The sequence below is a fragment of the Physeter macrocephalus genome, unplaced genomic scaffold (genome assembly GCF_002837175.3).
Source record: "Physeter macrocephalus isolate SW-GA unplaced genomic scaffold, ASM283717v5 random_320, whole genome shotgun sequence".
NCBI classification, from domain to species: domain Eukaryota; kingdom Metazoa; phylum Chordata; class Mammalia; order Artiodactyla; family Physeteridae; genus Physeter; species Physeter macrocephalus.
In genome coordinates, this window is record NW_021145621.1 from 7,643 (window position 1) to 30,378 (window position 22,736).

The 22,736-nt window shown below is 54.7% G+C and overlaps 1 protein-coding gene across 8 annotated transcripts; it reads right to left on the reverse strand.

Annotated features, from left to right (window-relative positions):
• Positions 1-1,908: 1,908 nt before the first annotated feature.
• Positions 1,909-22,632, reverse strand: MVK (mevalonate kinase). 8 transcript variants are annotated; one of them, XM_028485206.2, is made up of 12 exons: positions 22,546-22,628; positions 21,526-21,617; positions 20,529-20,676; positions 17,166-17,310; positions 15,219-15,374; positions 11,952-12,055; positions 11,312-11,357; positions 10,524-10,571; positions 7,302-7,392; positions 6,810-6,926; positions 3,253-3,406; positions 1,909-2,220 (listed from the first exon to the last, which is right to left on the reverse strand). In XM_028485206.2, the coding sequence occupies exons 2-12, from the start codon at positions 21,601-21,603 to the stop codon at positions 2,069-2,071; spliced, it is 1,239 nt and encodes a 412-aa protein (XP_028341007.1). In that variant the 5' UTR covers positions 21,604-21,617; positions 22,546-22,628; the 3' UTR covers positions 1,909-2,068. The 8 variants fall into 8 exon arrangements, with proteins under 8 accessions (XP_028341007.1, XP_028341009.1, XP_028341008.1 ...); XM_028485208.2 differs by having other exon boundaries at positions 3,332-3,482; XM_028485207.2 differs by having other exon boundaries at positions 3,332-3,485.
• Positions 22,633-22,736: the final 104 nt, after the last annotated feature.

Sequence of the window (22,736 nt, forward strand, 5' to 3'; positions counted from 1 at the left end):
TGACGTGACGGCGGCTGGGGTGAGAGCCTGCAGGCCAAGGCACGCCAGGTGGCTGCTTCAGTGGGGCAAGAGTAACGGGTTGGCTTCTGCTCCAGGAGTGACACCTGGTCCCCAGGGAGCGAGGAAGAGGGAGGGTCTCAAGGAGCAGGTAGGTTCTGGGGCCTCAGCCTCTGGACACCCTCCTCTCAGGCCCGCCTCCTGCAGCGTAGAAATGCTGCCAACCAGCCTCAGCCCTGAGGAAGCATCTTGCAACCCTGAGTGCTCATTCTAACCATTTGGGGAACTTTCAAAAAGCACCCAGGCCCAAGCCCCACTCTGACCACGTACATCAGAGTCCGGAGGAAATCAGGAGCCCGAGCATGGAAGACAGCAAGAATCACAACAAACCTGTGTCCAGGCAGAAGCACATAGGGGCTGAGGGCAGGGGCTGGAGTCAGACCATTTGAGTTGGAATCCTGCCTTGGTGCTGGTTAGTGGATGAGTTACTCAACCTCTCTGAGCTTCAGTTTCCCGATCTGTAAAATGGGACTGAGACTGGCAATTATTCTCCAAGATTGGGGCAGATGAAAAGCGATGACTGAGGGACAGTGCTTAGAACAGTGCCACACATGGTAAGCCCTCAGTATTATCATTTTATGCATTATTTGTTTTGAAGGGCGGAGGCAGGCAACCCCCCCATCAGTGATGCTAGGGCCATTTTCACATGTTAAGCTGGGGCAGATGTTCTTCCTATCGCCCTCAGATTCCTGGCAGTGACCCCAGGCGGAACCTGCAGAGAGAACCCTGGTGTGGGGGGCAGGGAGACTGCTCTAAGGCTGGCTCCTACTCACCCTCCCCGTGAAGATGCTGGGAAAGAAGCCAGCTGCCCCCTAGTGGTCAAGGGCAGAAGCACAGAGCCATTTTAACCAAATCCTGCACTCCCTGCCCCAGCCCCCCAAACTTCTTGTCCGGCCTCTTGCAGACCCAGGGCTTCCAGAGCTTCCGGTGGCAATGTGCTAGCTACCAGAGCTTTTGTATGGATTCTGCCATTTCATAAAGAGCCTTGACTTGCAATATAAAGTTCAAATAGGGCCAGCAGGTGCCAGGCACTGGCTACCAGTGCTCAAGTCTCTTTCCCACCCCCAGTCAATTTTAGAAAGAAAGGAATATTCCATGATCTACAGCAGGTTTGTTTCCATTTCTTTAAAAAGTCTGCGAATTAGCGGGTACTCACGATTTGAGAAGCAAGGAAGCTTAAATTTCCCCTTTTTGGAAAAGCGGGCTGGAGCTCTGCTGAGGGGCTGAGAGCTTGATGTCCGGGCATCCGTCCCTGTCTGGCCAGGGCCATCTGGGGAAACCCCAACGCATCCCCCGAGACACACAACCAAGCGACCCAAAGCCTTCTTTCCACTGAGAAAGTGGCTGGAGAAGGGACAGGACAGGAGAGGAAGGTGTGGGCAGCTGGAGACTACCAGACCCTCCCCCTTCTTTCCGGACGCGAGTGAAGCACTCAAGATCTTTTTATTCCCCCTTTGCCATCTTTTCTGCAAACCCCTTGGGTTCAGACTGGAAGAAACTGCACATCAACCCTGCCTTTGGCCAACCCTCGGGCTGCAGGGTAGAAGGCAAAGACCACCACCCGGACACCCCCTGAGGGGCCCCACAGTCTAGCTGGAGAGAACAGCCTGGGAAGGCTTCCCGGGGGAGGTGAGCAGAGGTGGAGGGAGGGAGAAGGCCCGCTGCTCTGGGAACCAGACCCCTGCATCTCAGATCCAAGCAGCTCTGCCAGGGAATTTGTGGGTCTGTGGGTGCTTCCGGGAGGACAGGAAAGAGGCCCTTGAGTCTCAGAGGACTCCACATGGCCCCACTGCCCGCCGGCTCCAGAGAACACTGTAGAACACAGACATGACTTCTGGACCGCCTGACTCACTCCGGGGACTGGGGGGCATGGCCAGTGGGAGGGGCGTCACAGAGGGGCTGGGGGCCTCCCGGTCAGCGTCAGGAGCTGGGTGCCCACTGGCCAGCACAGAGGCCAACTCCAGTGCCCAGAATAATCCAGGAAGGGGCTTCGTGGCGGGGTGGTTTCGTCTCAGAGGCCATCCAGGGCTTGCCGGACAGGGGCATCCAGGGAGGCGGCCGTGTGGATGGAGACACCAGGGGCACCGATGCTGGTTTCCCAGCAGTCAAACCCACAGCTGGTCAGCGCCTGCTTCATGGCCTCCACCTCTGGCTGCTCCAGATCTGTGGGGAGGAAGGGCAGCAGGTCACCCGTGACAACCGTCCACTCCCTTGGAGAATGTTTGTCTCCGCTCACGGCACAGGCCCAGGGGCCGGTCTTCCTGTTGGTATGCCGAGCCTGGCACCCTCCCCGGGAGGGTTGTGGATCCCGAGTCATATGCACCTGGCCTTGGCTCAGCCGTGGGGCCTCAGACAAATGACTTCCCCTCTCTGAGCCTCAGTCTCCTCATCTGGGAAAGGGGCTAATAATGAGACCTACCCCTAAAGGGTCACGGTGAGGCTGGCATGGGCTAATGCAGGTAGAGAGCCTGGCACAGCGCCTGGTACACCGCACACGCTCAAGAAATGTCCTCTCGCCATCGTCATCGCTGCCTGAACTAGGTCCCCACAGTCAAGGCCTCCTGAGGTTAGGACACGGTGACTCCCTGAGGCCTGGGAGTCCCACTGAGGCGGAGGGGGCCTCTGTGGGCCACTGAGGGCTTACAGCAAAGCAAAGGGGAAAAGCAGGACAAGAAAAGGAAGGAGGAGGAGGCCAAGAGGGGGAGATGGAGAGAAAGGAAACCAAAAGGAGCAGTGACTCCCACCCCAACACAGGGGCTGCTATAAGCCCGTTCCTCATCCTCGGCCCTGCTCTTTCCCCAGAGACTAAGAGGAAAGAGACCCCTTTCTTTTGTAGCAAGGTCAGTCCACATCGTGGCCCCATCAAGAGGTGACAGCAGGGGATGCAAGGCTGGTAGGGTTGGTGGTGACAATGTCCTGGTTATTTCTCAAGCTTGTGGGAGGCTTGGCAGGTAAGGAGGTGGTAGGAACAAGCCTGGCACCAGCCTCTCTAAATGCATTTTTCCTCCTTGAATCTAGGCAACAATCTTACATAAACTAGATCGTTAGCATCCTTATTTTACCAATGTGGCAACAAAGGCCCAGAGAGGTTAATTCACTTGACCAAGGCCATATAGCAGAGCTGAGACTGTTCAGAGGCCTCTTCTTTCTCCCAAGGGAACTGCCCAGGTGGAACCCTGCCCATCCCCTGGGTACCTGGCCTGAGAAGCGTGATGCCACAGCCCCCGCCGCCCGCGCCAGTGAGCTTGCTGTGCAGTCCATAGGCCATGGTCACCTGGCACAGCCGGTCCAGCGAGGCATGGCCCACACCGAGGGCATTCAGATGGTGCTGGTTCATGTCGATGAGCTCCTGAGGGAGAGAGGTCTCTGTTCCTGCTTGGCCTGCCTGAGGTCGAGGTCCTGTGTCCGCCCTGTCCACGTGACAGCTGCTGGTTTGGGAACGCAAATGGCTCTGACTACCCGGCACACTGTCCCTCTCCATTGATAAAAGAACCTCTCCTTCCTGCAGGACGTCCCATGGGGCTGGGATGGAGCTGGTGGTGAGCACATGTCCCAGGCCTGGCCACAGAAGGCTCTGGCCATGGGGACTGATCAGGCTTGTGACCCCAGCTGGGTCAATGAGATCCCTCCCAGGGTTTACTCTGCCTCTTGCCTTGGAAGCTGCTAAAACTGGTTGACTTCAGAGGTAGGCCGCCAGAGTTATCCTCCGTGCACATGGTCAGAGATTACAGAGAAGATGGAGAGAGATTTCAGACTAGATCTTTGGCCCCTGGATCCAGCTATGCCTGAAGCTGCCCCCTCTGGTCGTCTCAGTTATAAGCCAATAAATTCCTTTTCTGCTAAAGATGGCTTTCTGTAGTTTGCAGGAAAAGAAGTCTCAAGTAATATGCCATCCTACAGCTCCCTGAGGTACCGATTTTCAGAATAAGAACAGGTTTGTAGCTCTAACAAGGTCACAAGTGGGGGAAATTGCTAAATGTTTGCTCAGGTTTCTTTGATTATGCATAATAAAATTCCTGCCCTCCTGCAGATCAAACAAGATGCAGGTTGATGAAATAACAAAGCTAACAACCCCCACTGCCAGGCGTTCCCTATTTACATTTCATTTATTCCACCGGTGTCTGGCAAATCCCTTCAACATGCTGCTGGCACCCTGCTAGATGCTGAGGCTCTGAGGATGAGCTCCGGTCCGCAGGGAAGTTACAAATGTGGGATCTGGAGGCAGAGGGGCCTGGGTTTGGGTCCCAGCTCTGCCACTTCTTGGTCGTGTGTCTTGGGAAGAGGTCTTTCACGCTGAGCCTCAGTTTTCCCCCTTGTAAACCAGGGATTCTAAGAGTATCTGCCTCATTGCTGTGAGGATGAAATGAGGTATCTTTCACACGATGCCTGGAACGGGGTAAGTGCTTGGCAAACATCAGCTGCTGTTAGTACTTTTATGGTTGCATTACCATCATCCCCATTTTTCAAAGGGGAAAACTGAGGCTCAGAGGAGAAAGTGATTTGCCTAAGGTCACTGAGCTAATAAGGTACTGAGCTGGCACGGGAAGCCGGGTCTGCCTGATGCGAAGCGTGCATCTACCCTGCCTCTGAGAGCACCCCTGGCATCCCTCCCGCCACCCACTTCTTGCCGTGTGTGGCTTGACAGCATGCAGCTCTGCTCCGGGGTCCTGGGAGCGCCTGTGTGCCATTAGGGTTGCCAATCACAGGGCTGTCTGCCGAGGCCCACCTGGTTCTCCTGCCTGGAGCAGTCGGGCAGGGTCGGGTCTGCCTCCCCCCCGCAGCCCGCCTCACACACCCCAGTACTTTTGACAAACGAGCAGACAGGCGTGATGGCCCGGTGGCAGCCTCGGGTGCCTTTCACCGGCCCCGAGGGCTGGATGGGAGGGAAAACTTCTGGGGGCCTCTCTCTGCGCCTGAGCACCAGGTGTCACGTTGCCAAGGCAGGTTCCAGACACCTGTCACATTCTGATCCAAAATCTGTCAAGGATCAGATGACAGGCTGTGACACAGGAGAACAGCTCGCTGGCTTGAGCGCAGAGCTGTCCAGGAGGCGAGTTGCACATTTCGGCGGCTGCCGAAGCCAAAAATATACACGATGTATAATCGACGTGCTGTTCTGAGGCATTCTCCAGGGGCTCAACGGGGTGTATTTTAGGCAGCACTCCATCATTATTAATTTCCTACTCGGGAGGACTGTGTTCCCTTCCTTTCTACGTGAAAGGAATTGGGAATGAGGGCAAAAGCCCAGAAATGAATTAGATGGAGTCCCTACACCGGGCCTGTAGTAGATACTCATTAAAAATTTGTTGGGAATTCCCTGGCGGTCCAGCGGTTAGAACTCGACGCTTTCACTGTCGTGGCCCAGGTTCAATCCCTGGTCAGGGAACTAAGATCCTGCAAGCCGTGCGACGAGGCCAAAAATTAAAAAAAAAAAAAAATTGTTGACTAAAGGAATAAACAAATAAGTCAGTGACTCCCAGCTCAGGGCCACTCACTAGTTGGAAAACCTCAGAGAAAGTCATTCTCTTTAGTTCTTGGTTTTTGTATCTGTAAAAGGGTGGTAACTTATCCACTTCACAGGTAGGTTGTTGCAGGACTAAGTGAGGAATCATTTGTGAAGAGACCTGGGAGAGTAGCAGTTCCCACTCATTACAGGGGCTGCAGACTCAAATGCCTACAGCGGGACAGGGAGGCACCAGGCAAAGAGTATAGCGGCTGTGGGTAATACTTAGGGAGTGGTGGGGACTACGGAGAAATGGAGACCCCAGGGCCACTCTCCAGGGGGTCCCCTGGGCACCTCCAGCTGACCGCTGCCACACAGCTATGTCAGATGGGGCTGCCGGATCTTCTGATTCTTGCAGGGAAGCCAGATGGCTTTTTTTTTTTTTTTTTTTTTTTTTTTTTTGTGGTACGCGGGCCTCTCACTGTTGTGGCCTCTCCCATCGCGGAGCACAGGCTCCGGACGCGCAGGCTCAGCGGCCATGGCTCACGGGCCCAGCCGCTCTGTGGCATGTGGGATCTTCCCGGACCGGGGCACGAACCCGTGTTCCCTGCATCGGCAGGCGGATTCTCAACCACTGCGCCACCAGGGAAGCCCCAGATGGCTTTTTAATGCAGTCCATTCACTGGGCCAGATGGACCGGGTCTGGGAATGAGCCCGGGCCCTCTGGCTGAGCTGGTGGTTCATCAGGCACTGTGCTCGTGTGTTACCCAGAGGGCCTCACTGCACTCTTAAGACACTCCAGTGAGGCCACGATTCAGACCTGGGCCCCAGGAAATCCAAAGCGTGAGGTCTCAACCTCTACACTAGAATTAGGAACAGGGTGGTGGCTGGAGTATTAACAGCGAGAGAACAATTTTAGACCATGTCTGATCCATAGCATGGAGGTGAGAAACAGTTACTGCATGAATAGATTCCCTTAGCAAACATCACGGGAAAGAAGCAGCCAGGGGAGAAATTGCTCCTGGACCTATGGAGGACTGTGTCCTTACATGCATGATCCCAAACCTGGCCCGTCGTACTTAGCACACGCCAGGCACTGCCCTCAGTGCTGTCTGTGTGTTCACTTGATTATTCCGAATCACCCGGGAAGAGGCTTCAAAAGAAGGCACGCTTGCTCACGGGTGCACACATGGGTGCCCAGGCCCGGCTTCCGTGTTTTAGCTCCCAGGGATTCTGAGCGCAGATGGGGAGCCCCTGCCTGGGACAGCGCCGTGGGTGAGGGACCCCGATCCTGCAGGCGGGCTCTTACCTCCAACACGAGGTAGTGCTCTGGGGCCGGGGCCGCCGCCATCTCCCCCAGCACCCGCTCGCACTCCAGGGAAATGGCGTCTATGGAGGTCAGGAGGGGGGCCACGATCTCTGGGAACTGCAGGGAAAGGGATAGAGGGCCCATGAGGCCTGAGGGCTGGCAGACACTGGACAGCCGCTCCAGCACCAGGGCAGGGGGAGGAGATGTCCCCAGGGCCCACACCCCCCCTCTAAGGAAACCCCCTCTCCTTCTGGCCTGGTCCCCGCCTTGTCCAGCCACCCTTGACCCAAGCGGGGGTTCTCAGTGCAAAGCCAGCACGTCTAACAATGCCTGTTCTGCCTCCCGGCGGGGGTATGGACAGACGGCACCTTCCCAGGTCCCCTCCACCCCACCCCCCTCCACTAACCCACGAGGCAGAGGGAGGGCTTGGACACCCAAACGTGAGTGCTGTGGCCCTGCCGGGAGCCCGCCCGGGAGTGGAACCAGCAGCACCTTCAGCAGCCTGCTCCGGACGCCGGCCACCAGGGCCTTGGTGCTGCGAGGGACTTTGGTGTTGATCAGCAGGATCTTCAGAGCTGGCGGCCTGTGTGGTGAAGAGGGTCCACGGGCAGCCCAGGACGGGGCAGCTGGGTCAGGGCTGGGGGCCCGCCTGTACTCCGCCCCACCCTGACCCAGTGCAGGAAGCAGAGGCCCGGGGAGGTGACGTCAACGGCAGGCCGGAGACAGGTCCAGGGAGCATGGGTTCCTGACGCCCACCCCGGGGTGCCCACCACCGCCTACAGCTGCTTCCCTGCTTTGGCCCCTGGGCGGACGGACATTTTCCTTTGGCTTGTGACTCACTCATTCATTCATTCAACCTCGAGCGAACATGCACATGGAGGGCCTGGCATGCACGGAGTTAGAAGTTCAAAGGGTACAAGAAGGGGCTGAGGTTCTGTCCTGTGGGCCACCCCAGGGAGCTGGAGAGGAGGGTGCTGGAGATTCAAAAAGAAAAAGCCACAGGACCAGGGATGGGTCACGGAGGCGGCATGGGGAAGGATGCTCCCGTGGGCACAGGAATGCAAGGGGAGGGCAGCCTTATGGGAGAGTCAGGGTCCCAGCGCTCTGAGCCAGTTCTTGCCCTGCCTCGACGGTGCCCAGACCGGTGATCCTGGTATGATACCAGGTGTGGTTAGAGGAAGTCAGTCACCCCCAGGTAGGAGAATGGGGGGCCTGGGGTGGCCACGGTCAGCCGGCTCTCCAGCACAACCCCATTGTCCTCATCTGCCCTCTGGGCTTTCTAATCCCTCCTAAAGCCACAACCCCAATTGTCCTTGTGGTTGGCTGTCTTTGGGGACTTAAGCCACTGTTTCTTGTCATCCCAACCTGCCTTTCAGAGCACTGCTCCAAGGCCAGGGACAGAGCGTGGAGAATTTGGATGAGCTCTAGCCAGAGATAGCTGGAGACGGACAGGCCCCTGATACGTTTATTCGCTTTTCTTTTCACAGATCAAGATTGTAAAATCCAACAGGGCTGGAAAAGGCTGTCAGAAACCTGCTTGATCTCACCGCTCATAAGCCCATGAAATTAATATCGATTCTCAGCCTTGGAGACCGGCTTATTTTTTTTTTAACTTTACAAACAATGAACATTCTATTTGGCTTTTCTCTTCCCTTTAAAGACAAGCCGTTCCTCAAAAGGGCAGCATTCTGGGAGGTCGCGTCTTGATCCTCTCCGCAAACAATGCTTTTTTTTTTTTTTTTTTTTTTTGAGAAGCACCAGGCGTGGTCTGGGGTGCAAGGGCTCCTCTTTAAGCCATTGGCGGGATTAATGTGGAGTCTGGCCTCCTGGCTTCTCAGAGAACCTGCCATCTGCTCGCCGCAGCGCCCTGTAGCCAGCAGCAAAGGTCGGTCGCTCTGTGTCACCATCCATCGGGGTGGGAGAACATTGGGTATCACATTTTCATCTTTCTCAGATAAAGTCCTCTGCAACCTGCTGCTAGCCCTGCGGGCCCCACAAAACTCAGGCTCCTATGACATCCACTGACCACCACCTGGGGCTATGCCCTGTAAGTGATCTGGGCCTGGCTATGTCCTCAGCCTCATCTCATCTCTGCCCTCCCTTGGAGCTCACTCCACTCAGCCACCTTGGTCTCCTGGCTGCTGCTAAGCATGCCAGGAACACTCCTGCCTCAGGGCCTTTGCACGTGCATCTCCTCCTCCGGGGACCTGCCCCGGCCTCGGCAGCTCTGCTCAAATGCCGTCTGGTTAGAGGCTTCCCTTGATGAGCCTGTCCAACTCCCTCCTTCACGTTCCGGCCCTCACTCTGCTTTATGTGTCCTAAGGCCGTGGGGATGGCTTGCCGGGCTCTTACAGAGACATCTGTCTGTGGGTTGTCCTCCCACAAAGTGGGAGCTCCGTGAAGGCGGGACTTTGGGTTCCCTGCTGAGACCCCAGCACCCAGTAGTTGTTCAGAGATATTTGTAGACTGGATGAATGAATTTGGTCAGGAAGGAGTGAATAAGCACTTGATAGATACCGTTTCTGACTTTATGCCCAGGATCCCTATTACATAAATGAGAAGACAGAGGCCTCAGGAGAAGTGACTCACCTAAGGGCCCCCAGCAGGCAAATGGCAGAGCTGGGCTCAAACTTGAGCCTGTGGACCCCAGAGAATCTGCCACCACCTCGCCACCACCACCAGCCACTGTGCACACCTTGGGGCCTCTCCCCACGCCTCCCCGTGCCTGGGAGACCCTCCGGCGCTCGGCTCTTAATTCCCCCCATAGGCCATGCATGTGCCCGGCCACATCTGCATTGATCTTCTGTCCCCAAGGCCCAGTTCAGGGCTTAGTATACAACAGGCTCGCAGGAAACAGAGTGAATGACCTGCCCCTGCCCCGTGAAGGACTCCCCGGATCTGCAGCCTGACTCTGTCATCCCCAGCAGCTTCAGAAGCCCGAGGACACCTGTGTGCCGAGGATCACAGTCACGACCGCCTCCTCTAAAAGCCCGTGGGCCGAGGGCAGGCCCGGGCCCACAAACCTCTGCATCCCGCCTTCGCTCCTGCTCTCACTGCACGTGGATTCGGTCCACCCGGCAGGGCCAGCCGCGACCTGGGCACAAGGCCCCCCCTTCCACAAGCAGCCGGAGGAAGCTGTTCCGAGCTCCTAAATGGCTCCGCTCCCTCCTTTGTGTGGAGCAGTGCTTGTCACCCAGGGGGACTTGCCCTCCAGGGGACAGGTGGCAATGTCTGGAGCTATCTTTGGTTGTCACACTGGGAGACAGGGGAGGTGCTACGGGCATCCGGGGGGCAGAGCCCAGGGATGCTACTAAACACCCCATGCTGCCCAGGACCGCCCCCACCGCAAGGGGTTCTCCAGCCCCAAATGTCCGCAGCGCTGAGGCTAAAGAAACACTGATGTGGGGCCTCGGGAAGGAAGGCTTGGCTCCCAAAAGCTGACAGAGCAGGGGTGGGGAGATGCCAGAGGTGCAGGCAGGAGTCCGCAGCATGGCCTGCCAGGTCACTGAGCCCCGAATGGAGTGGCCCAGCTGGCAGAGGCAGAGGGCCGGGACCTGCTGTCCAGCTGCCAAGAAGACCACCCTGGCTGCAGAAGGTGACAGGGAGCCCTGGGACCCTCAGAGCGTGGAAAGGCGCCCCGAGGCGGCAGAGCACCCTGGGACAACCACCGCCCCCGCAACTTGACGGAGGGCTCAGGGAAAAGCCAGGAGGCACCTGCTCCTGCCGGCCACGGGCTTCACTCCTGCCGCTGACGTTTCCACACTGAGTGCAAACAGAACAGAGGGTGTTGGAATTTAATAGGCTGTCTGTAATTCCAAGGCTTCCGGCGGGAGGGCGGAAGGAAATATAAAACAAGCTGAAAGTTGCTAAATGTCCCTTCCACTCAGACTCCCACGAGCCTGCTGCGGGCTCCAGTCTTGCTCGGCCATGGTGCCATCACTATGGCAACTCCCACTTTGTCTTCTGGTGGCTTGTGTGTGTATGTCTGTCCCTAACCACCCAGGACTATGTCCGAGATTCATCTTTATACCCCTAGACACTAATGCAGTGTCATCTGGAACACAGGAAGGTATCAGTTCTTGTTTACTGAACAAATGGACGGATGAACAGGTAACCGAATGAAGGTCTGGGGAAAGAGCCACTTCCTGGAAGCGGAATGGCGCAGCCTCGCATGACCTCCCCCTCTGATCTCTCGGCAATTTAACAGCTAAAGTGGGGAACTCTCTGGCAGTCTGGTGGTTAGGACTCTGCGCTCTCGCTGCTGAGGGCCAGGGTTCAATTCTCCCTGGTCAGGGAACTAAGATCCCACAAGGCACGCGGCGCAGCCCAAAAAAAAAAAGAGCTGAAGTGGAGAGGAAAGAGCAGGCTTCCTCACGGCCCACGCCCTGTGGGACCACACAGGGGAGGGGACGCCCAGGGGCACGTGCCCCTCACTCCTTCCCAAAGAAATGGGGCTCCCCCTTCCCTGCCAGACACGGAAGCTGCGGCTCCCCCAGAATTACCTCTTTAAGGATGAAATCTTCCCTTTCTGGTATCGGAGCCCTCCTCCTAAAGAGAAGTAAGAGTGGGTCAGAGTCGTAGGAAAAGCTCCGTACCCGTGCCTCCTGGGAAAGGGGCTGGGTTTGGGGTAGGGGTAGAGTGTCACTGTAACTAGACTCAACCCCGTAACCAGGCACCTCAGCTTCAGGCAGCAAAGGCCCAGGAGGGCGCGAAGGCGCTCTGCGCCCAGGACTTGCGGTCCCTCCCTTACATCCAGGCGTCCAGCTTCCCTCCGACGGGCTGCACGGCGATGGGGTGGAGGTGGGACCACAGCAGGCATCCTCACCAGAGGGGAGCCCAGCTGGTGTGGTCTGCAGACCCCACAGCAATGGTTCCACAGCTTCACCATCTGGACCCCTGGCGCTGGGGGTCCCACTGAAACCGCAGCTTCCCAGGCCCTGGCCCACCCCCCAAGATTTGGATCCAGGTGGTGCGAGGCGCTGAGACGCCGCCCCCCGTTCCCCTCCCACCAGGAAAATGCCATCTTCCTCAGGCTCCACTGACGCTGCTCATCCCCAACCCACAGAGCCCGGGCAGCTACGCTTGTCCTAAGAATTTCTAAAAGAATAAAAATAAAGAACACAGGCCCGAGGCAGCACCTACCCCAGGTGCTGACAGCGTTGTCCACTCCGGAGGGGTTCCCATGAATCACCCTCTCCCCCTGGAAGGCCCACTTGTTAATTAGCTCCAAGCTCTCCTCAGTCCACCTGAAGGAGACACAGAGATTCGTCTTTACTGTCCATGGTGGTGAATAGGGGGCTGGGGGTCACCGAGGGCAGCAGAGGGCAGGCGTCACAGGCTGGGCTTGCTGGAGACCAAAAGGCAAAGGGGCTTGGGCCCCCGAACTCAGAAAGAAGAGAAAAATAAACAATTCTGAACCTCTCCGGCTAAAGAGCACGCCCTAAAGCATGCCTTTTTGCCTGGTGCGGTGAAAAGAGCCAAGGCTCTGAGCTCACGGGATCCTGCTTTTTGCCTCTTACGAGCTGAGTGACTCTGGGCCCCTTGCCTGCCCTCTCTGAGCCTCACTCTCCTCCTCTGTAGGATGGTAACTCCTCCCTCCTCACAGGCTCAGCGCAGGGGTGTGGAATGTGGGTCATCTCTGGATCCCTCCCCAGCCCGCGGCCACGGTGCCTCCCCAGAAGGGATGCGGACTCAGTGACGGTTTAAGTGAACAGACCCAAAACGTGAGTATCGAACGAGGGCAAGTGCTCAGCCCCACTGCCCTACCTTCTCTCTCAGCTCTTGTTTCCTTTCTGTCGAGTCCCCGCACCATGAAACGGCAGAAGCCACTGGGGCTTGTGCAGCTGAGCTGGGAATCAAGCAGGGAGCTGGTGTGAACCCCATCCCGCCGCTGACTCACTGGGCGTCCCTGAGCAACTGCGTCACCTCCGACCCTCAGTGTTTTCATCTGGGAAATAGGGATAAAGATGTCTACCTCACAGAGGATTTTGTGGGATGGAAAAACACACAGGTGCTTTGTAAAATGCCCAGGGGAGAGTATGTGCTCCGGAAAAAGAGGCCACCTGGGATCACGGCACCTGGAGTCGCTCCAAGCCTGGTCCACCCACTCCATTGCTGTGGAGCCTTGGGCAAGTCAATCACCCCCTCTGAGTCTCTTTCCTCACCTGTCAGATGAGGATTTTAGGGACCTGAGACTCACACGGTGGTTGTGAGGCTATGATTCATAGTGACTTAACACTGCTCAAAGCTACTGATTACCCAGGGCCGAGCACTGCGCTAATGGCTTTCTCTAACGGACCATCTGTAATCCTCACAATCACAATAACTCAAAAGGGAAGGTACAATTACCATCCCCTTTCTTACAGCAGAGGACACCGAGGCTCAGATCACAGTACCACTCGCTGCGACATCAGAACCACATCTGCTAATGGAAGCCTGAGCTCATTAACTACTGACCTTTTTGGTGCTGACGAGACTCACTCACTTGTCCAATATTTATTGAGCATCTACTAAGTGCCTGTGACTAAGCCCACACAGACGTGGTCTGTGTTAAGTTAAGGACGTGGTCCTTAACTGCTTGCAGCCTGGAGTCTAATACAGAGCAGATGTCAGGAAGCCACCAGAACTTAACTACAGCCTCTGCGAAGTGCGATGCCGGCTGGACGCGGCACACCCTGTTCTGAATGGAGGGGCTGACGGACAAGGTGGGTCAGTGAGGCAAGACACAGCGGGAGAGCAGTCCAGCCCGAGGCCGTGCAGCCTGTGTTACGCCTGGAACTGGACAAGAACTGGCCCTTTCCAGGACCGAAAAGTGAGCGAGCAAGCCAGCGAGGTGGGGAAGGGGTAGCTGAACATAGCCCAGGGCCTGGCCCGCTCTGCAAACTCGAGTCTTCCTTCCGACTGGGAAATGCTGGGGGGCAGGGCGGGTGGGGCTGCTCTCTTCACAGCTTCTGAGAAGGAATGACGGGTCTTCAGGGGAGGTGGGAGAACTGGGTGGAAGGAAGCAGCACGAGAAAGACCACACCCACATGCACACTGGACACTGGTTCACCCGCAGGCGTGTACATGCACGCACGCACACACAGCCACCCATATCCTTTGAAAGGCAGAGCCAGTTGGCCGGCCTGTGGGCAGGTGTCTATTTGGGACACGCGGGGCAACACGGCCTTCACTGCTCTGGGCTAGAATCAGTGATCAGCACACAGTAATGAGCGGCTGTCTTGAAGCCTCCGTCCCGAGTCACCATCTTATCTCAGGATCAGCACATGTCAAAGCTGGAAGCTCCCCCCACCCAAGGGATCACAGGTGCTGCCCCTCACTTTCAGATGAGGAAATGGAGCCCCAGAGAGAAGCTAGTTAACTGGCAAACCTGAGATTCCTGAAAACCATTCCGGAGAATAGCCGCCTTGCATCCCCTGCAGGTGTAATCATTACCTGCCGGATGCTTCCCACGGCCACCTCCGCGGGCCCCTCCTCCCCGCACCCCGCCCCAGCCTCTCTCCAGCACACGAGCCCTTCCGAGCAGCCCTGGGGAATCTGGACCGGGATCACATCAACAGCCCCACACTTGCTGTGGCCACGGGGACCAAAGCGACCTCCGGGCTTAGCCAGCAGAGACCCCGACACAGCACAGCTGGGCCCAGCTGGCTGGTACATAAGGCCCCCCGGCGGGAGGGCTCCCCGGAGCCATGAGGGCCCAGGGCAGGCGTCACCAAGAAGCTGCCAGGCTGGATGCTGGGGCCTCATCCCCAACTCCCAGGGCAAACTGCATTATCTGCGCTCGGGCCGGTTTCTCAAGTTTCCCCAAGTAACAGAAACAATCCACCGGCAGCCCTGTCTGGACAAGCCTCAGTGACTTACAATAAGCCGCGGAGGAGACACTGCAACCTTGCGGGTCGAGGACCCGTGGGAGGGGAGACGCCCTGACCTGACGGACACTCCTCCTATGTTTATCTCTCAGCACATTACACTGCTTTTCATAACCATTTGGTACCAGCTGGCAACACCCGCCGGGTATCCGTATCGCCATTTACAGAAAAGGGCACCGAGTGAGGCTCCCAGGGTGGGGTGGGGGGCAGCAGGCTGGCCAAGGTCCCTCAGCGAGTCGATGGCAGGGGGGCCGGATGGCTCCTCTGATCCATTGCCCTCTACATCCAGGCTCAGCCTCTTTCTACCAAATCACGGGCACCTGAACCCAAAGGAGGCAAGGAGGGGTGGCGGGTTGGGGGCAAAGAGCTCAGGCTCTGGATTCAGACTGCCGGGTCCAGATCTTGCTCTGCCATCACTAGCTGTGTGGCTGCCCTGTCCCCCAGCGTCCTCAGCTGTAATGTGGCCAAGGGACACCTCTCTCCTCTCGGCGCGGGGTGCGGAGCCCAGGAAGGACAAGGAGCGAGGCAAGGGCCTGATTACCTGCTGGCGGCCTCGCCATCCTTCAGCGGGTTTGGGATCTCCTCGCACGCAGTCAGGAGGGCAGCCGCCAAACACACGGAGTAGGCGGCACTGGAGCCGAGGCCGGCCCCGGTGGGCAGCTCCGACCACACGGTGACATCCAGGCTGGGCAGGGCTCTGAAACACAGCAGGCAGCAGAGCGTGACTCTCCTGAAGGGCCGTGAGGGGCCAGCGCTGAACCGGCGGCCCAGACCCAGGACTGGACACGGGCAGGGCCTGACTCTAAGCGTCTGGCCCAGTTTTCTGACCTCGGGGAGATCTCCCAACCCCAAAGGCACCCCTGTTGGATGGCAGGAACTCATGGTGAATCAAACAACTTGAAAATAGAGAGAGGATGGTTTAAGTCACTATGTTGTTGTCCAACCGGAGCTCTTCCTAAAAGTGCCTCACAATCCACCGACCATTCCTGTAAACCCCTTCCTGCTCCCCACACAAGCAAGGCTCTTCCCGGCCCCGCCCTCTGCCCAGGGCAGCTCTGCACCCCTTCCTCCCCCAGGGGAATTCTGACCCATCCTGCAAGACCGTCCTCAAATGACCCCCGTGGGCGCTGATACTGCGTTCATGGGATGTCTCTCCCGCCGGACAGCGTTTCCCAGCCGCGTGTAACACAGGCTTGCTCTGGATCAGTGCAGAGTTCCCAATCGCTGCATCTTACCTCTACTTTCCCCCAGCGAGAACCGTCAAATGTCAGGTTCTATCATTTCCATTAAGCACTCTTCCCGTTTTCCAAATATAACATTGTAAGACTGAATCTGTCTTTTCAAACTGCACATGCCCACCCCACCCACATCAGATTCTGGAATGTGTCCCCCGCCCTCACCCCGGAAGGGGACACGCCCCTCTCAAGGTGAAAACCCCGGCACTGGACAGCAAGTGTCAAGACGCGATTGAATGTGTCTGCAGCGCAGCGCCCGGGCCCAGTGGCCGCTTAGCCAGCATCTGCTGCACGAGTGAAGGGCTGCGCCTCGAGGCTTTCCCTTCAGGTTCTGGCCCACAAATCACAATGAACACGCACTGTGTGCCAGTTACAGTGCTAGGCCCATTTCAGGTATAATGTTTCTAATCCTCTGAGAGTTCTTCTGAGGAAGGTGATAACAATAATAGCTAACATTTATCAAGCTACGTGCTAGGCTCTGAATCAAACACTTTAAGTAAATGAACTCATTTAACTTCACAGGAACCCTAAGAGGTAGGTGCTATTACCACCCCCATTTTACAGATGAGGAAGCTGAGGCTCAGGAAGGGTAAGAACCTCACACGAGCTAGGAAATGGTCGCGCTGGGGTGTGAACCAACGCCGTCTGACCCTCAGCCCGTGCCCTCTGTCACCATGTGATACCGCCTCAGCAGGAATGTCCCCCTCTAGGAGCCGGCTTTCCCGAGAGAGCAGACAACCCAGATCTTATCATAACACAGGCTTCACTCTGCTAATCACGGAGTTCCCCTGGAGCCTGTGGGATGTGGAACAAGGGTGCCTCTCTGGGCATGGCTTGAAGAAGACACACAGCGGATCTGAGAATGGAATCTGGCTTTGGTTGAATCGAAGAGGCCAGAGGAGGCAGTGTGGGGTTAAAAAGGCAGGCGTTGACACTGAAGGGAAGTAAGATGATTTCCCAGCTCTCACCACTTACTAAGTAGCTGTGTGGCCCTGAATGTCTATTTCTCTGGGTCCCAGTTTCTCCCTGTGCAAAATGAGGAGAGTGTCCTTCTCATGGGGTTGCCATAAATATTGAAAGCAGACCATACATATAGGGTCTAGCACGGCTCCTGGCACGCGGCGAGGACAGCTGCTGTTATTCAGAGCCTGGGAAGGAGCCCGTGCATCATCCAGCAGCCAAAACTACCGCCACCCTGGCTCAGTTTCCGGGGTAGGCTGCACCCGGACTCCCTGCCCCGACCGCGCACACACCTCTGACTCTGGCAGATGGACAGGTACAAGTAAAGGAAGGACAGCACAGCCAGGTGCTCGTGGTCGGCACAGTCCTCCGGGAAGCCCGCCACCTCCTTCAGCTTCTCCACTTGCTCCGGGGTGAGTGCTGTGACGTCACCTTGCTCTGTCACATGGGCAAACAAGTGCAAGCGGGTGGGTGAGAGGGCCTCGGGGCTTTTATCGACACCAGGATACAAAAGGCCGAGCAGTCACAGGAGTCAGCATCTGGATGGACATGGACTCAGGGTCCGAGCACCACAGCTGAGGATGTCAGGGGACTGCAGGCTTGGGAGGCAGGCGGACTTGGGTTTGGGCCCTGACTGTGCCAGTTACTGTGACCTTGAGTAGGTGACTTAATCTATTTGCACCTCAGTTTCCCTCCTTGGTAAACAGAGATAACAGCAGTACATCCTCCCAGGGTTGTTTAAATAAGGTACAGAGTATCCTTAGCACCGCTCCTGGCACATAGTAAGGGCTTAATTGCTAGTAGTTTTCAAACACACACAAGCACACACACACACACAAGCACACACACGCACACACAATCACTCAAAAGCCTAGGCCTGAACTCCACGGTACAAAATCAAAACCAAAGGCAGTATTATTTCCCCAATATTTTCCTCTCCTAAAACATAATTAGTGAGAACAGGACACGCACAAAAAACCAGGACACATAAATGCCCAAATGTTCACTATGTTTAGGATTATTAGGAGTGAACAAAAAAACACTGGAAGAAAACTATGGCAGACCCTGGCAACCTAGTAGAAAACTTGACACCAAAAGGTTCAGATCCCCTTTGTCTCCTTGGAGAAGTAGCCTAACGAGCCCTTGCGAATGGACTACACTCTATATCACAGCCTCCACCCACCTCCCACCCTGCGGGATCCTCATAGCAACCCTCCCAGGCATCACGACTCTGCTCACAGGGGCTCAGAGACATTAAGTGACCCTCCCAGGCTCACACAGGGAGTCTCAGACAGGTGGTCTGAGACGTGTGCCGCTATACCTGGCTGCTCAATCCATGCTACTGACATACAGAAGCAGCAGCCAGTTCTCATGGAATGTTTCCGGCCAGGCTGAGTGGCCTGGGGTAGCATGCAGAGCAAGGACCAGGTTGCTCCAAAGTAGTGACTATGAATTGAGGCTGTCCCTGCAATCACCCAAATATACATGCCGGGTCACCTACCACCACTACCAATTCTCAATAGGAGAGGCGCAGGGCCAGGAAGCCATCTGTACTGTTAAAACAACAGCAACAAAAACCTCCCCCGGGGATCTCAAGGCAGGACTGAGGCTTGCTTGAAATTGTGGGTTTTCAACTCTTCCTTCATTTCCCTGCAGGGTTTGGGAGTGGCTGAGTGACCAGCTGTGGACTGATTCTCATGGGGGACAGGGAACTGTCTGGAAAAGGCTCCTAGGGCTTCCCTGGTGGCGCAGTGGTTAAGAATCCACCTGCCAACGCAGGGGACACGGGTTCGAGCCCTGGTCCGGGAAGATCCCACATGCTGCGGAGCAACTAAGCCCGTGCGCCACAACTACTGAGCCTGCGCTCTAGAGCCCGCGAGCCACAGCTACTGAAGCCGGAGTGCCTAGAGCCCGTGCTCCACAACAAAAGAAGCCACCGCAATGAGAAGCCCGCGCGCCGCGCGCCGCGATGAAAAGTAGCCCCCGTTCACCGCAACTAAAGAAAGCCCACGCGCGGGAACGAAGACCCAACGCAGCCAAAAATAAAAAAATAAAAAAATAATTAATTAATTAATTAGTTAATTTTTTTTAAAAAAAGAAAGGGCCCCTGGAGGAGTCTCACTTGCCCACCCTGGCTGGGAGACACTGTTCCAAAGGACAAGGCGTCAGCCCAGACAGGAGACACTGAGAGCGAAGAATACACCGCAGCTTTGCTGCAGACAGTCACTCCGCTGATGCGCAAACCGCGTCTGCTCAGGAGAGGACAAAACAGTCCCAACACTAGCAAAGATGAGCATGGAGGCCTTTATTTATAGGCATGGGAAGACAGCCCCAATATATTGAAGAAGGCAAAAATCCCACACGCTTCTAAGAAGTTTATATGGAAAAAAAAAAAGAAGAAAAAGAAAACAGAAAAAGAAAGAAACAAAAAGAAAAAGAAGGAAAAAAAAAGAGAAGAAAAAAGAAGTTTATGTGGCTTGATCCAATTTTGGGTAAAAAACAAGCTCTCTCCCTATCTCAATCAATCAAACTACTGGTCTACAGGAAATAACCCAGAAGGATGAACACCAAAATGCTTAGCGTTGTCCTGCGGGGTGGAGTGGGAGGCAGTGATAATTGGGGATTTTTTTTTTTCCTGGCAACGTCTCAGCATTGACCATATTTTCCAGTAATATAAGTTACTTTTATTTTTAACGATCTAGCTTTGCTGCAGACAGTCACTCCGCTGATGCGCAAACCGCGTCTGCTCAGGAGAGGACAAAACAGTCCCAACACTAGCAAAGATGAGCATGGAGGCCTTTATTTATAGGCATGGGAAGACAGCCCCAATATATTGAAGAAGGCAAAAATCCCACACGCTTCTAAGAAGTTTATATGGAAAAAAAAAAAGAAGAAAAAGAAAACAGAAAAAGAAAGAAACAAAAAGAAAAAGAAGGAAAAAAAAAGAGAAGAAAAAAGAAGTTTATGTGGCTTGATCCAATTTTGGGTAAAAAACAAGCTCTCTCCCTATCTCAATCAATCAAACTACTGGTCTACAGGAAATAACCCAGAAGGATGAACACCAAAATGCTTAGCGTTGTCCTGCGGGGTGGAGTGGGAGGCAGTGATAATTGGGGATTTTTTTTTTTCCTGGCAACGTCTCAGCATTGACCATATTTTCCAGTAATATAAGTTACTTTTATTTTTAACGATCTTCAATCACACAAAACACCAAAACATTCTCTTTGTTAAAACAACATTGTAAAAGGGAGGCTGCCTTTGTCCACTCCCCGACCGTAGGACCCTCCAAGACATAACTAATCACCATTGTCAGTGGATATATATATTCCCAGGCCTCTTCTTTGCATTTACATACCCACTGATACTTAATCTATACGTGCTGTTTTGCATTTTGTGTTTTTTCACTCAACAGTAGGCCCTGATGACCTGTCCCAACGGCTCACATAGACCCAGTGCATCATTTTATGCTTTTAAATTTTAAAAAGATTAATAAATAAGGGAAGCTATTTTTATGGGGACAGGAGAGAAAACACCTCCAGAGTGGCTGGCTTTTGGTCCCTAGGGGACAGCCTGGGATGACAACCCAGCTGTCCTCCTTCCCTTTCTCTTCAGGGCCCAGGCTCTTCTCGCACCTGGTTCCTGCTCCCTGCACTTACTCAGAAAGCTGGTGTCCAGCATCTGAAGCTTGGCCACAACCCAGGCCCGCTTGATGCCAATGTTGGGTAAGTTGAGGCCCACTTTCCCATTGCTGTGGGGCTGAAGCCGGAGGAATGTTCTCAAGTTCAAGGCCACAGCCAGTGCCACCTATAGAACGAAGGGCACAAGCAGTTAGCCTGAGGGTCGTTGGCAACAAGCATGGCTCCTGTCTTGGGAAAAAGGGGCCCTTGTCAATGAGCTGAGAAGAGCGGGCAAATATTAGCACACAGGCCACTCTCACCTATGCCCTTGGCAGACACTACTAATCAACCTTGGCACCCTCTCCCACACGCCTAGGCACAGCCACTACCAATCAATTAGGAGTTAATACCTACTTATATTTGCCCTCCCCACGTAAAACTTCACACGTTCTCAACACCAAGGAATGGCTTCCCCATAATCACCATGCTTTCAAAGATAAATATAAGTTAAAAATATGAAAAACGACAGCTTGAAAGAGTGGAAAAAGCATGGCTTTGGGTTCAAGCAGACTTAGGTTAACTCCTAGCTCTACCGAGGTGTACGGGACCTTGATCAAGTTACCGATCCCCTCCTAAGTCCCAGCTTCCACATCTGCAAAATAGGATAATAAAAGTTTAACGTCAGAGGGTAGTTGTAAGAGGTAAATGAGATAATGCATGTCTCAGACTCCTTTGCAGAATCCTATTCGTTTTCCCCAGAGTTTAGTCCTTAAACCTCTTCTCTTCTCCACCGAAGCTCACTTCCTCATTCCACCCACGGGGCTTTCCATGTCATCTTTTTGCTCTCTTACTGGGTGGGCCAGAGAAGCCCTTCAGAGGGCCTAAGACCTGTCTTTTCTTTGCCCAGCTGGGGAGAAACTGACCTCCTCTCTGAGGTACTCCCAAGCTATGCCTCAAGGCTTCCTTTCAGCTTCTTTTAAGGTTAGCATCAGGTAAAAGCAGTTCCTAATCCTCAAAGGCTCAAGGGGCCTTGTACCTTGCCATGGACCACGGCATGCTCTCCATGAAGGATGACTTTCCCTGGAGCAGATACTAGCAGGACTTCTGACAACATGGCTCCTGGGAGTCCTGAAAAGGAAAGCCAGAAAGAGGATGGAAGATCCCCAGAACTTAGAGAATGCCTAGTTCAAGCTCGCCATTATAACAGAAAAGGCAGCTACCATCAGCATTTGCTATGTGCCCAAAAAAGCAGTGCAGGATAGCAGTCAGCTAGACACATCAAATAGATCTGGGTTCAAATCCAGCTCTTACACTCCCCAGTGATGTCATCTTAGCTAACTCACCCAAACAGCTATGAACCTCAAAAGTTACACGGGGACAATAACTGTACTTACCTCAGTGGGTTTTGAGAAGGTTAAATTAAATAATGCAAGGGAAACACTTATGGTCTCGCACACCATAATCACTCAAATACTCATAGTTACTTATTAATGGCTCTGTTCTTGGTTCCAGCTTTTATTATTACTACTATTAAAGACAGAAATTTAAATGAAATCATGGACCGGAAGGAACATTTTCCTGGACATTTAGGCTGTTTCTAACGTTTCACAATTACAAACAGGTTGCAGAAAACAGCTGTTATACGCCCCCCTTTTTTTTTTGCACACTTAAGTCAGGATCTCCACAAGACAGAGTCCTAGAACGTGACTTGCTGGGCGTACGTGTGCGCGTTTTAGATTTTTATAAATAATGCAAAACTACCATCCATTTAAGGCTTTACCTCCATAGCGTGAGACCAGAACGGCACTATGCGCTAAGTATATACTACAGTGATCCCCGTTTCTTAGCGGGGGGAAACTCAGGCTCGGAGTGGGGGGACCTATTGCTTGTCCGAAATTCCAAATCCAGTCTGTCAGACTCCAGGTTAACGGCTCGTCAGGACGGATTCTCAGAGTTGGGGAAACTAAGCCAGAGAAACCGGGAGCCCGGTCCAGGGTCGTCCTGGGTCTCGGCCTCGGACTTCGCGCCACCCTGTCCCGAGACCCCGACCTCTCACCTGTCGCCACAGGCCCTTTGCTCCCGAGCCCGTGCCGCTCCGGTACTCCATCCCCAAGCTCGCGGGCGGCAGCGGGCGGCGGCGGGAAGTGGCTTCTTCCTTCGCCCAGCCAATCAGAACGCGCGAACCGAGAGCCCCTTTACCAATTGGCTTGAGCGTTGGCCAATAGCTGTTGCTAACTAAGTCCTCAC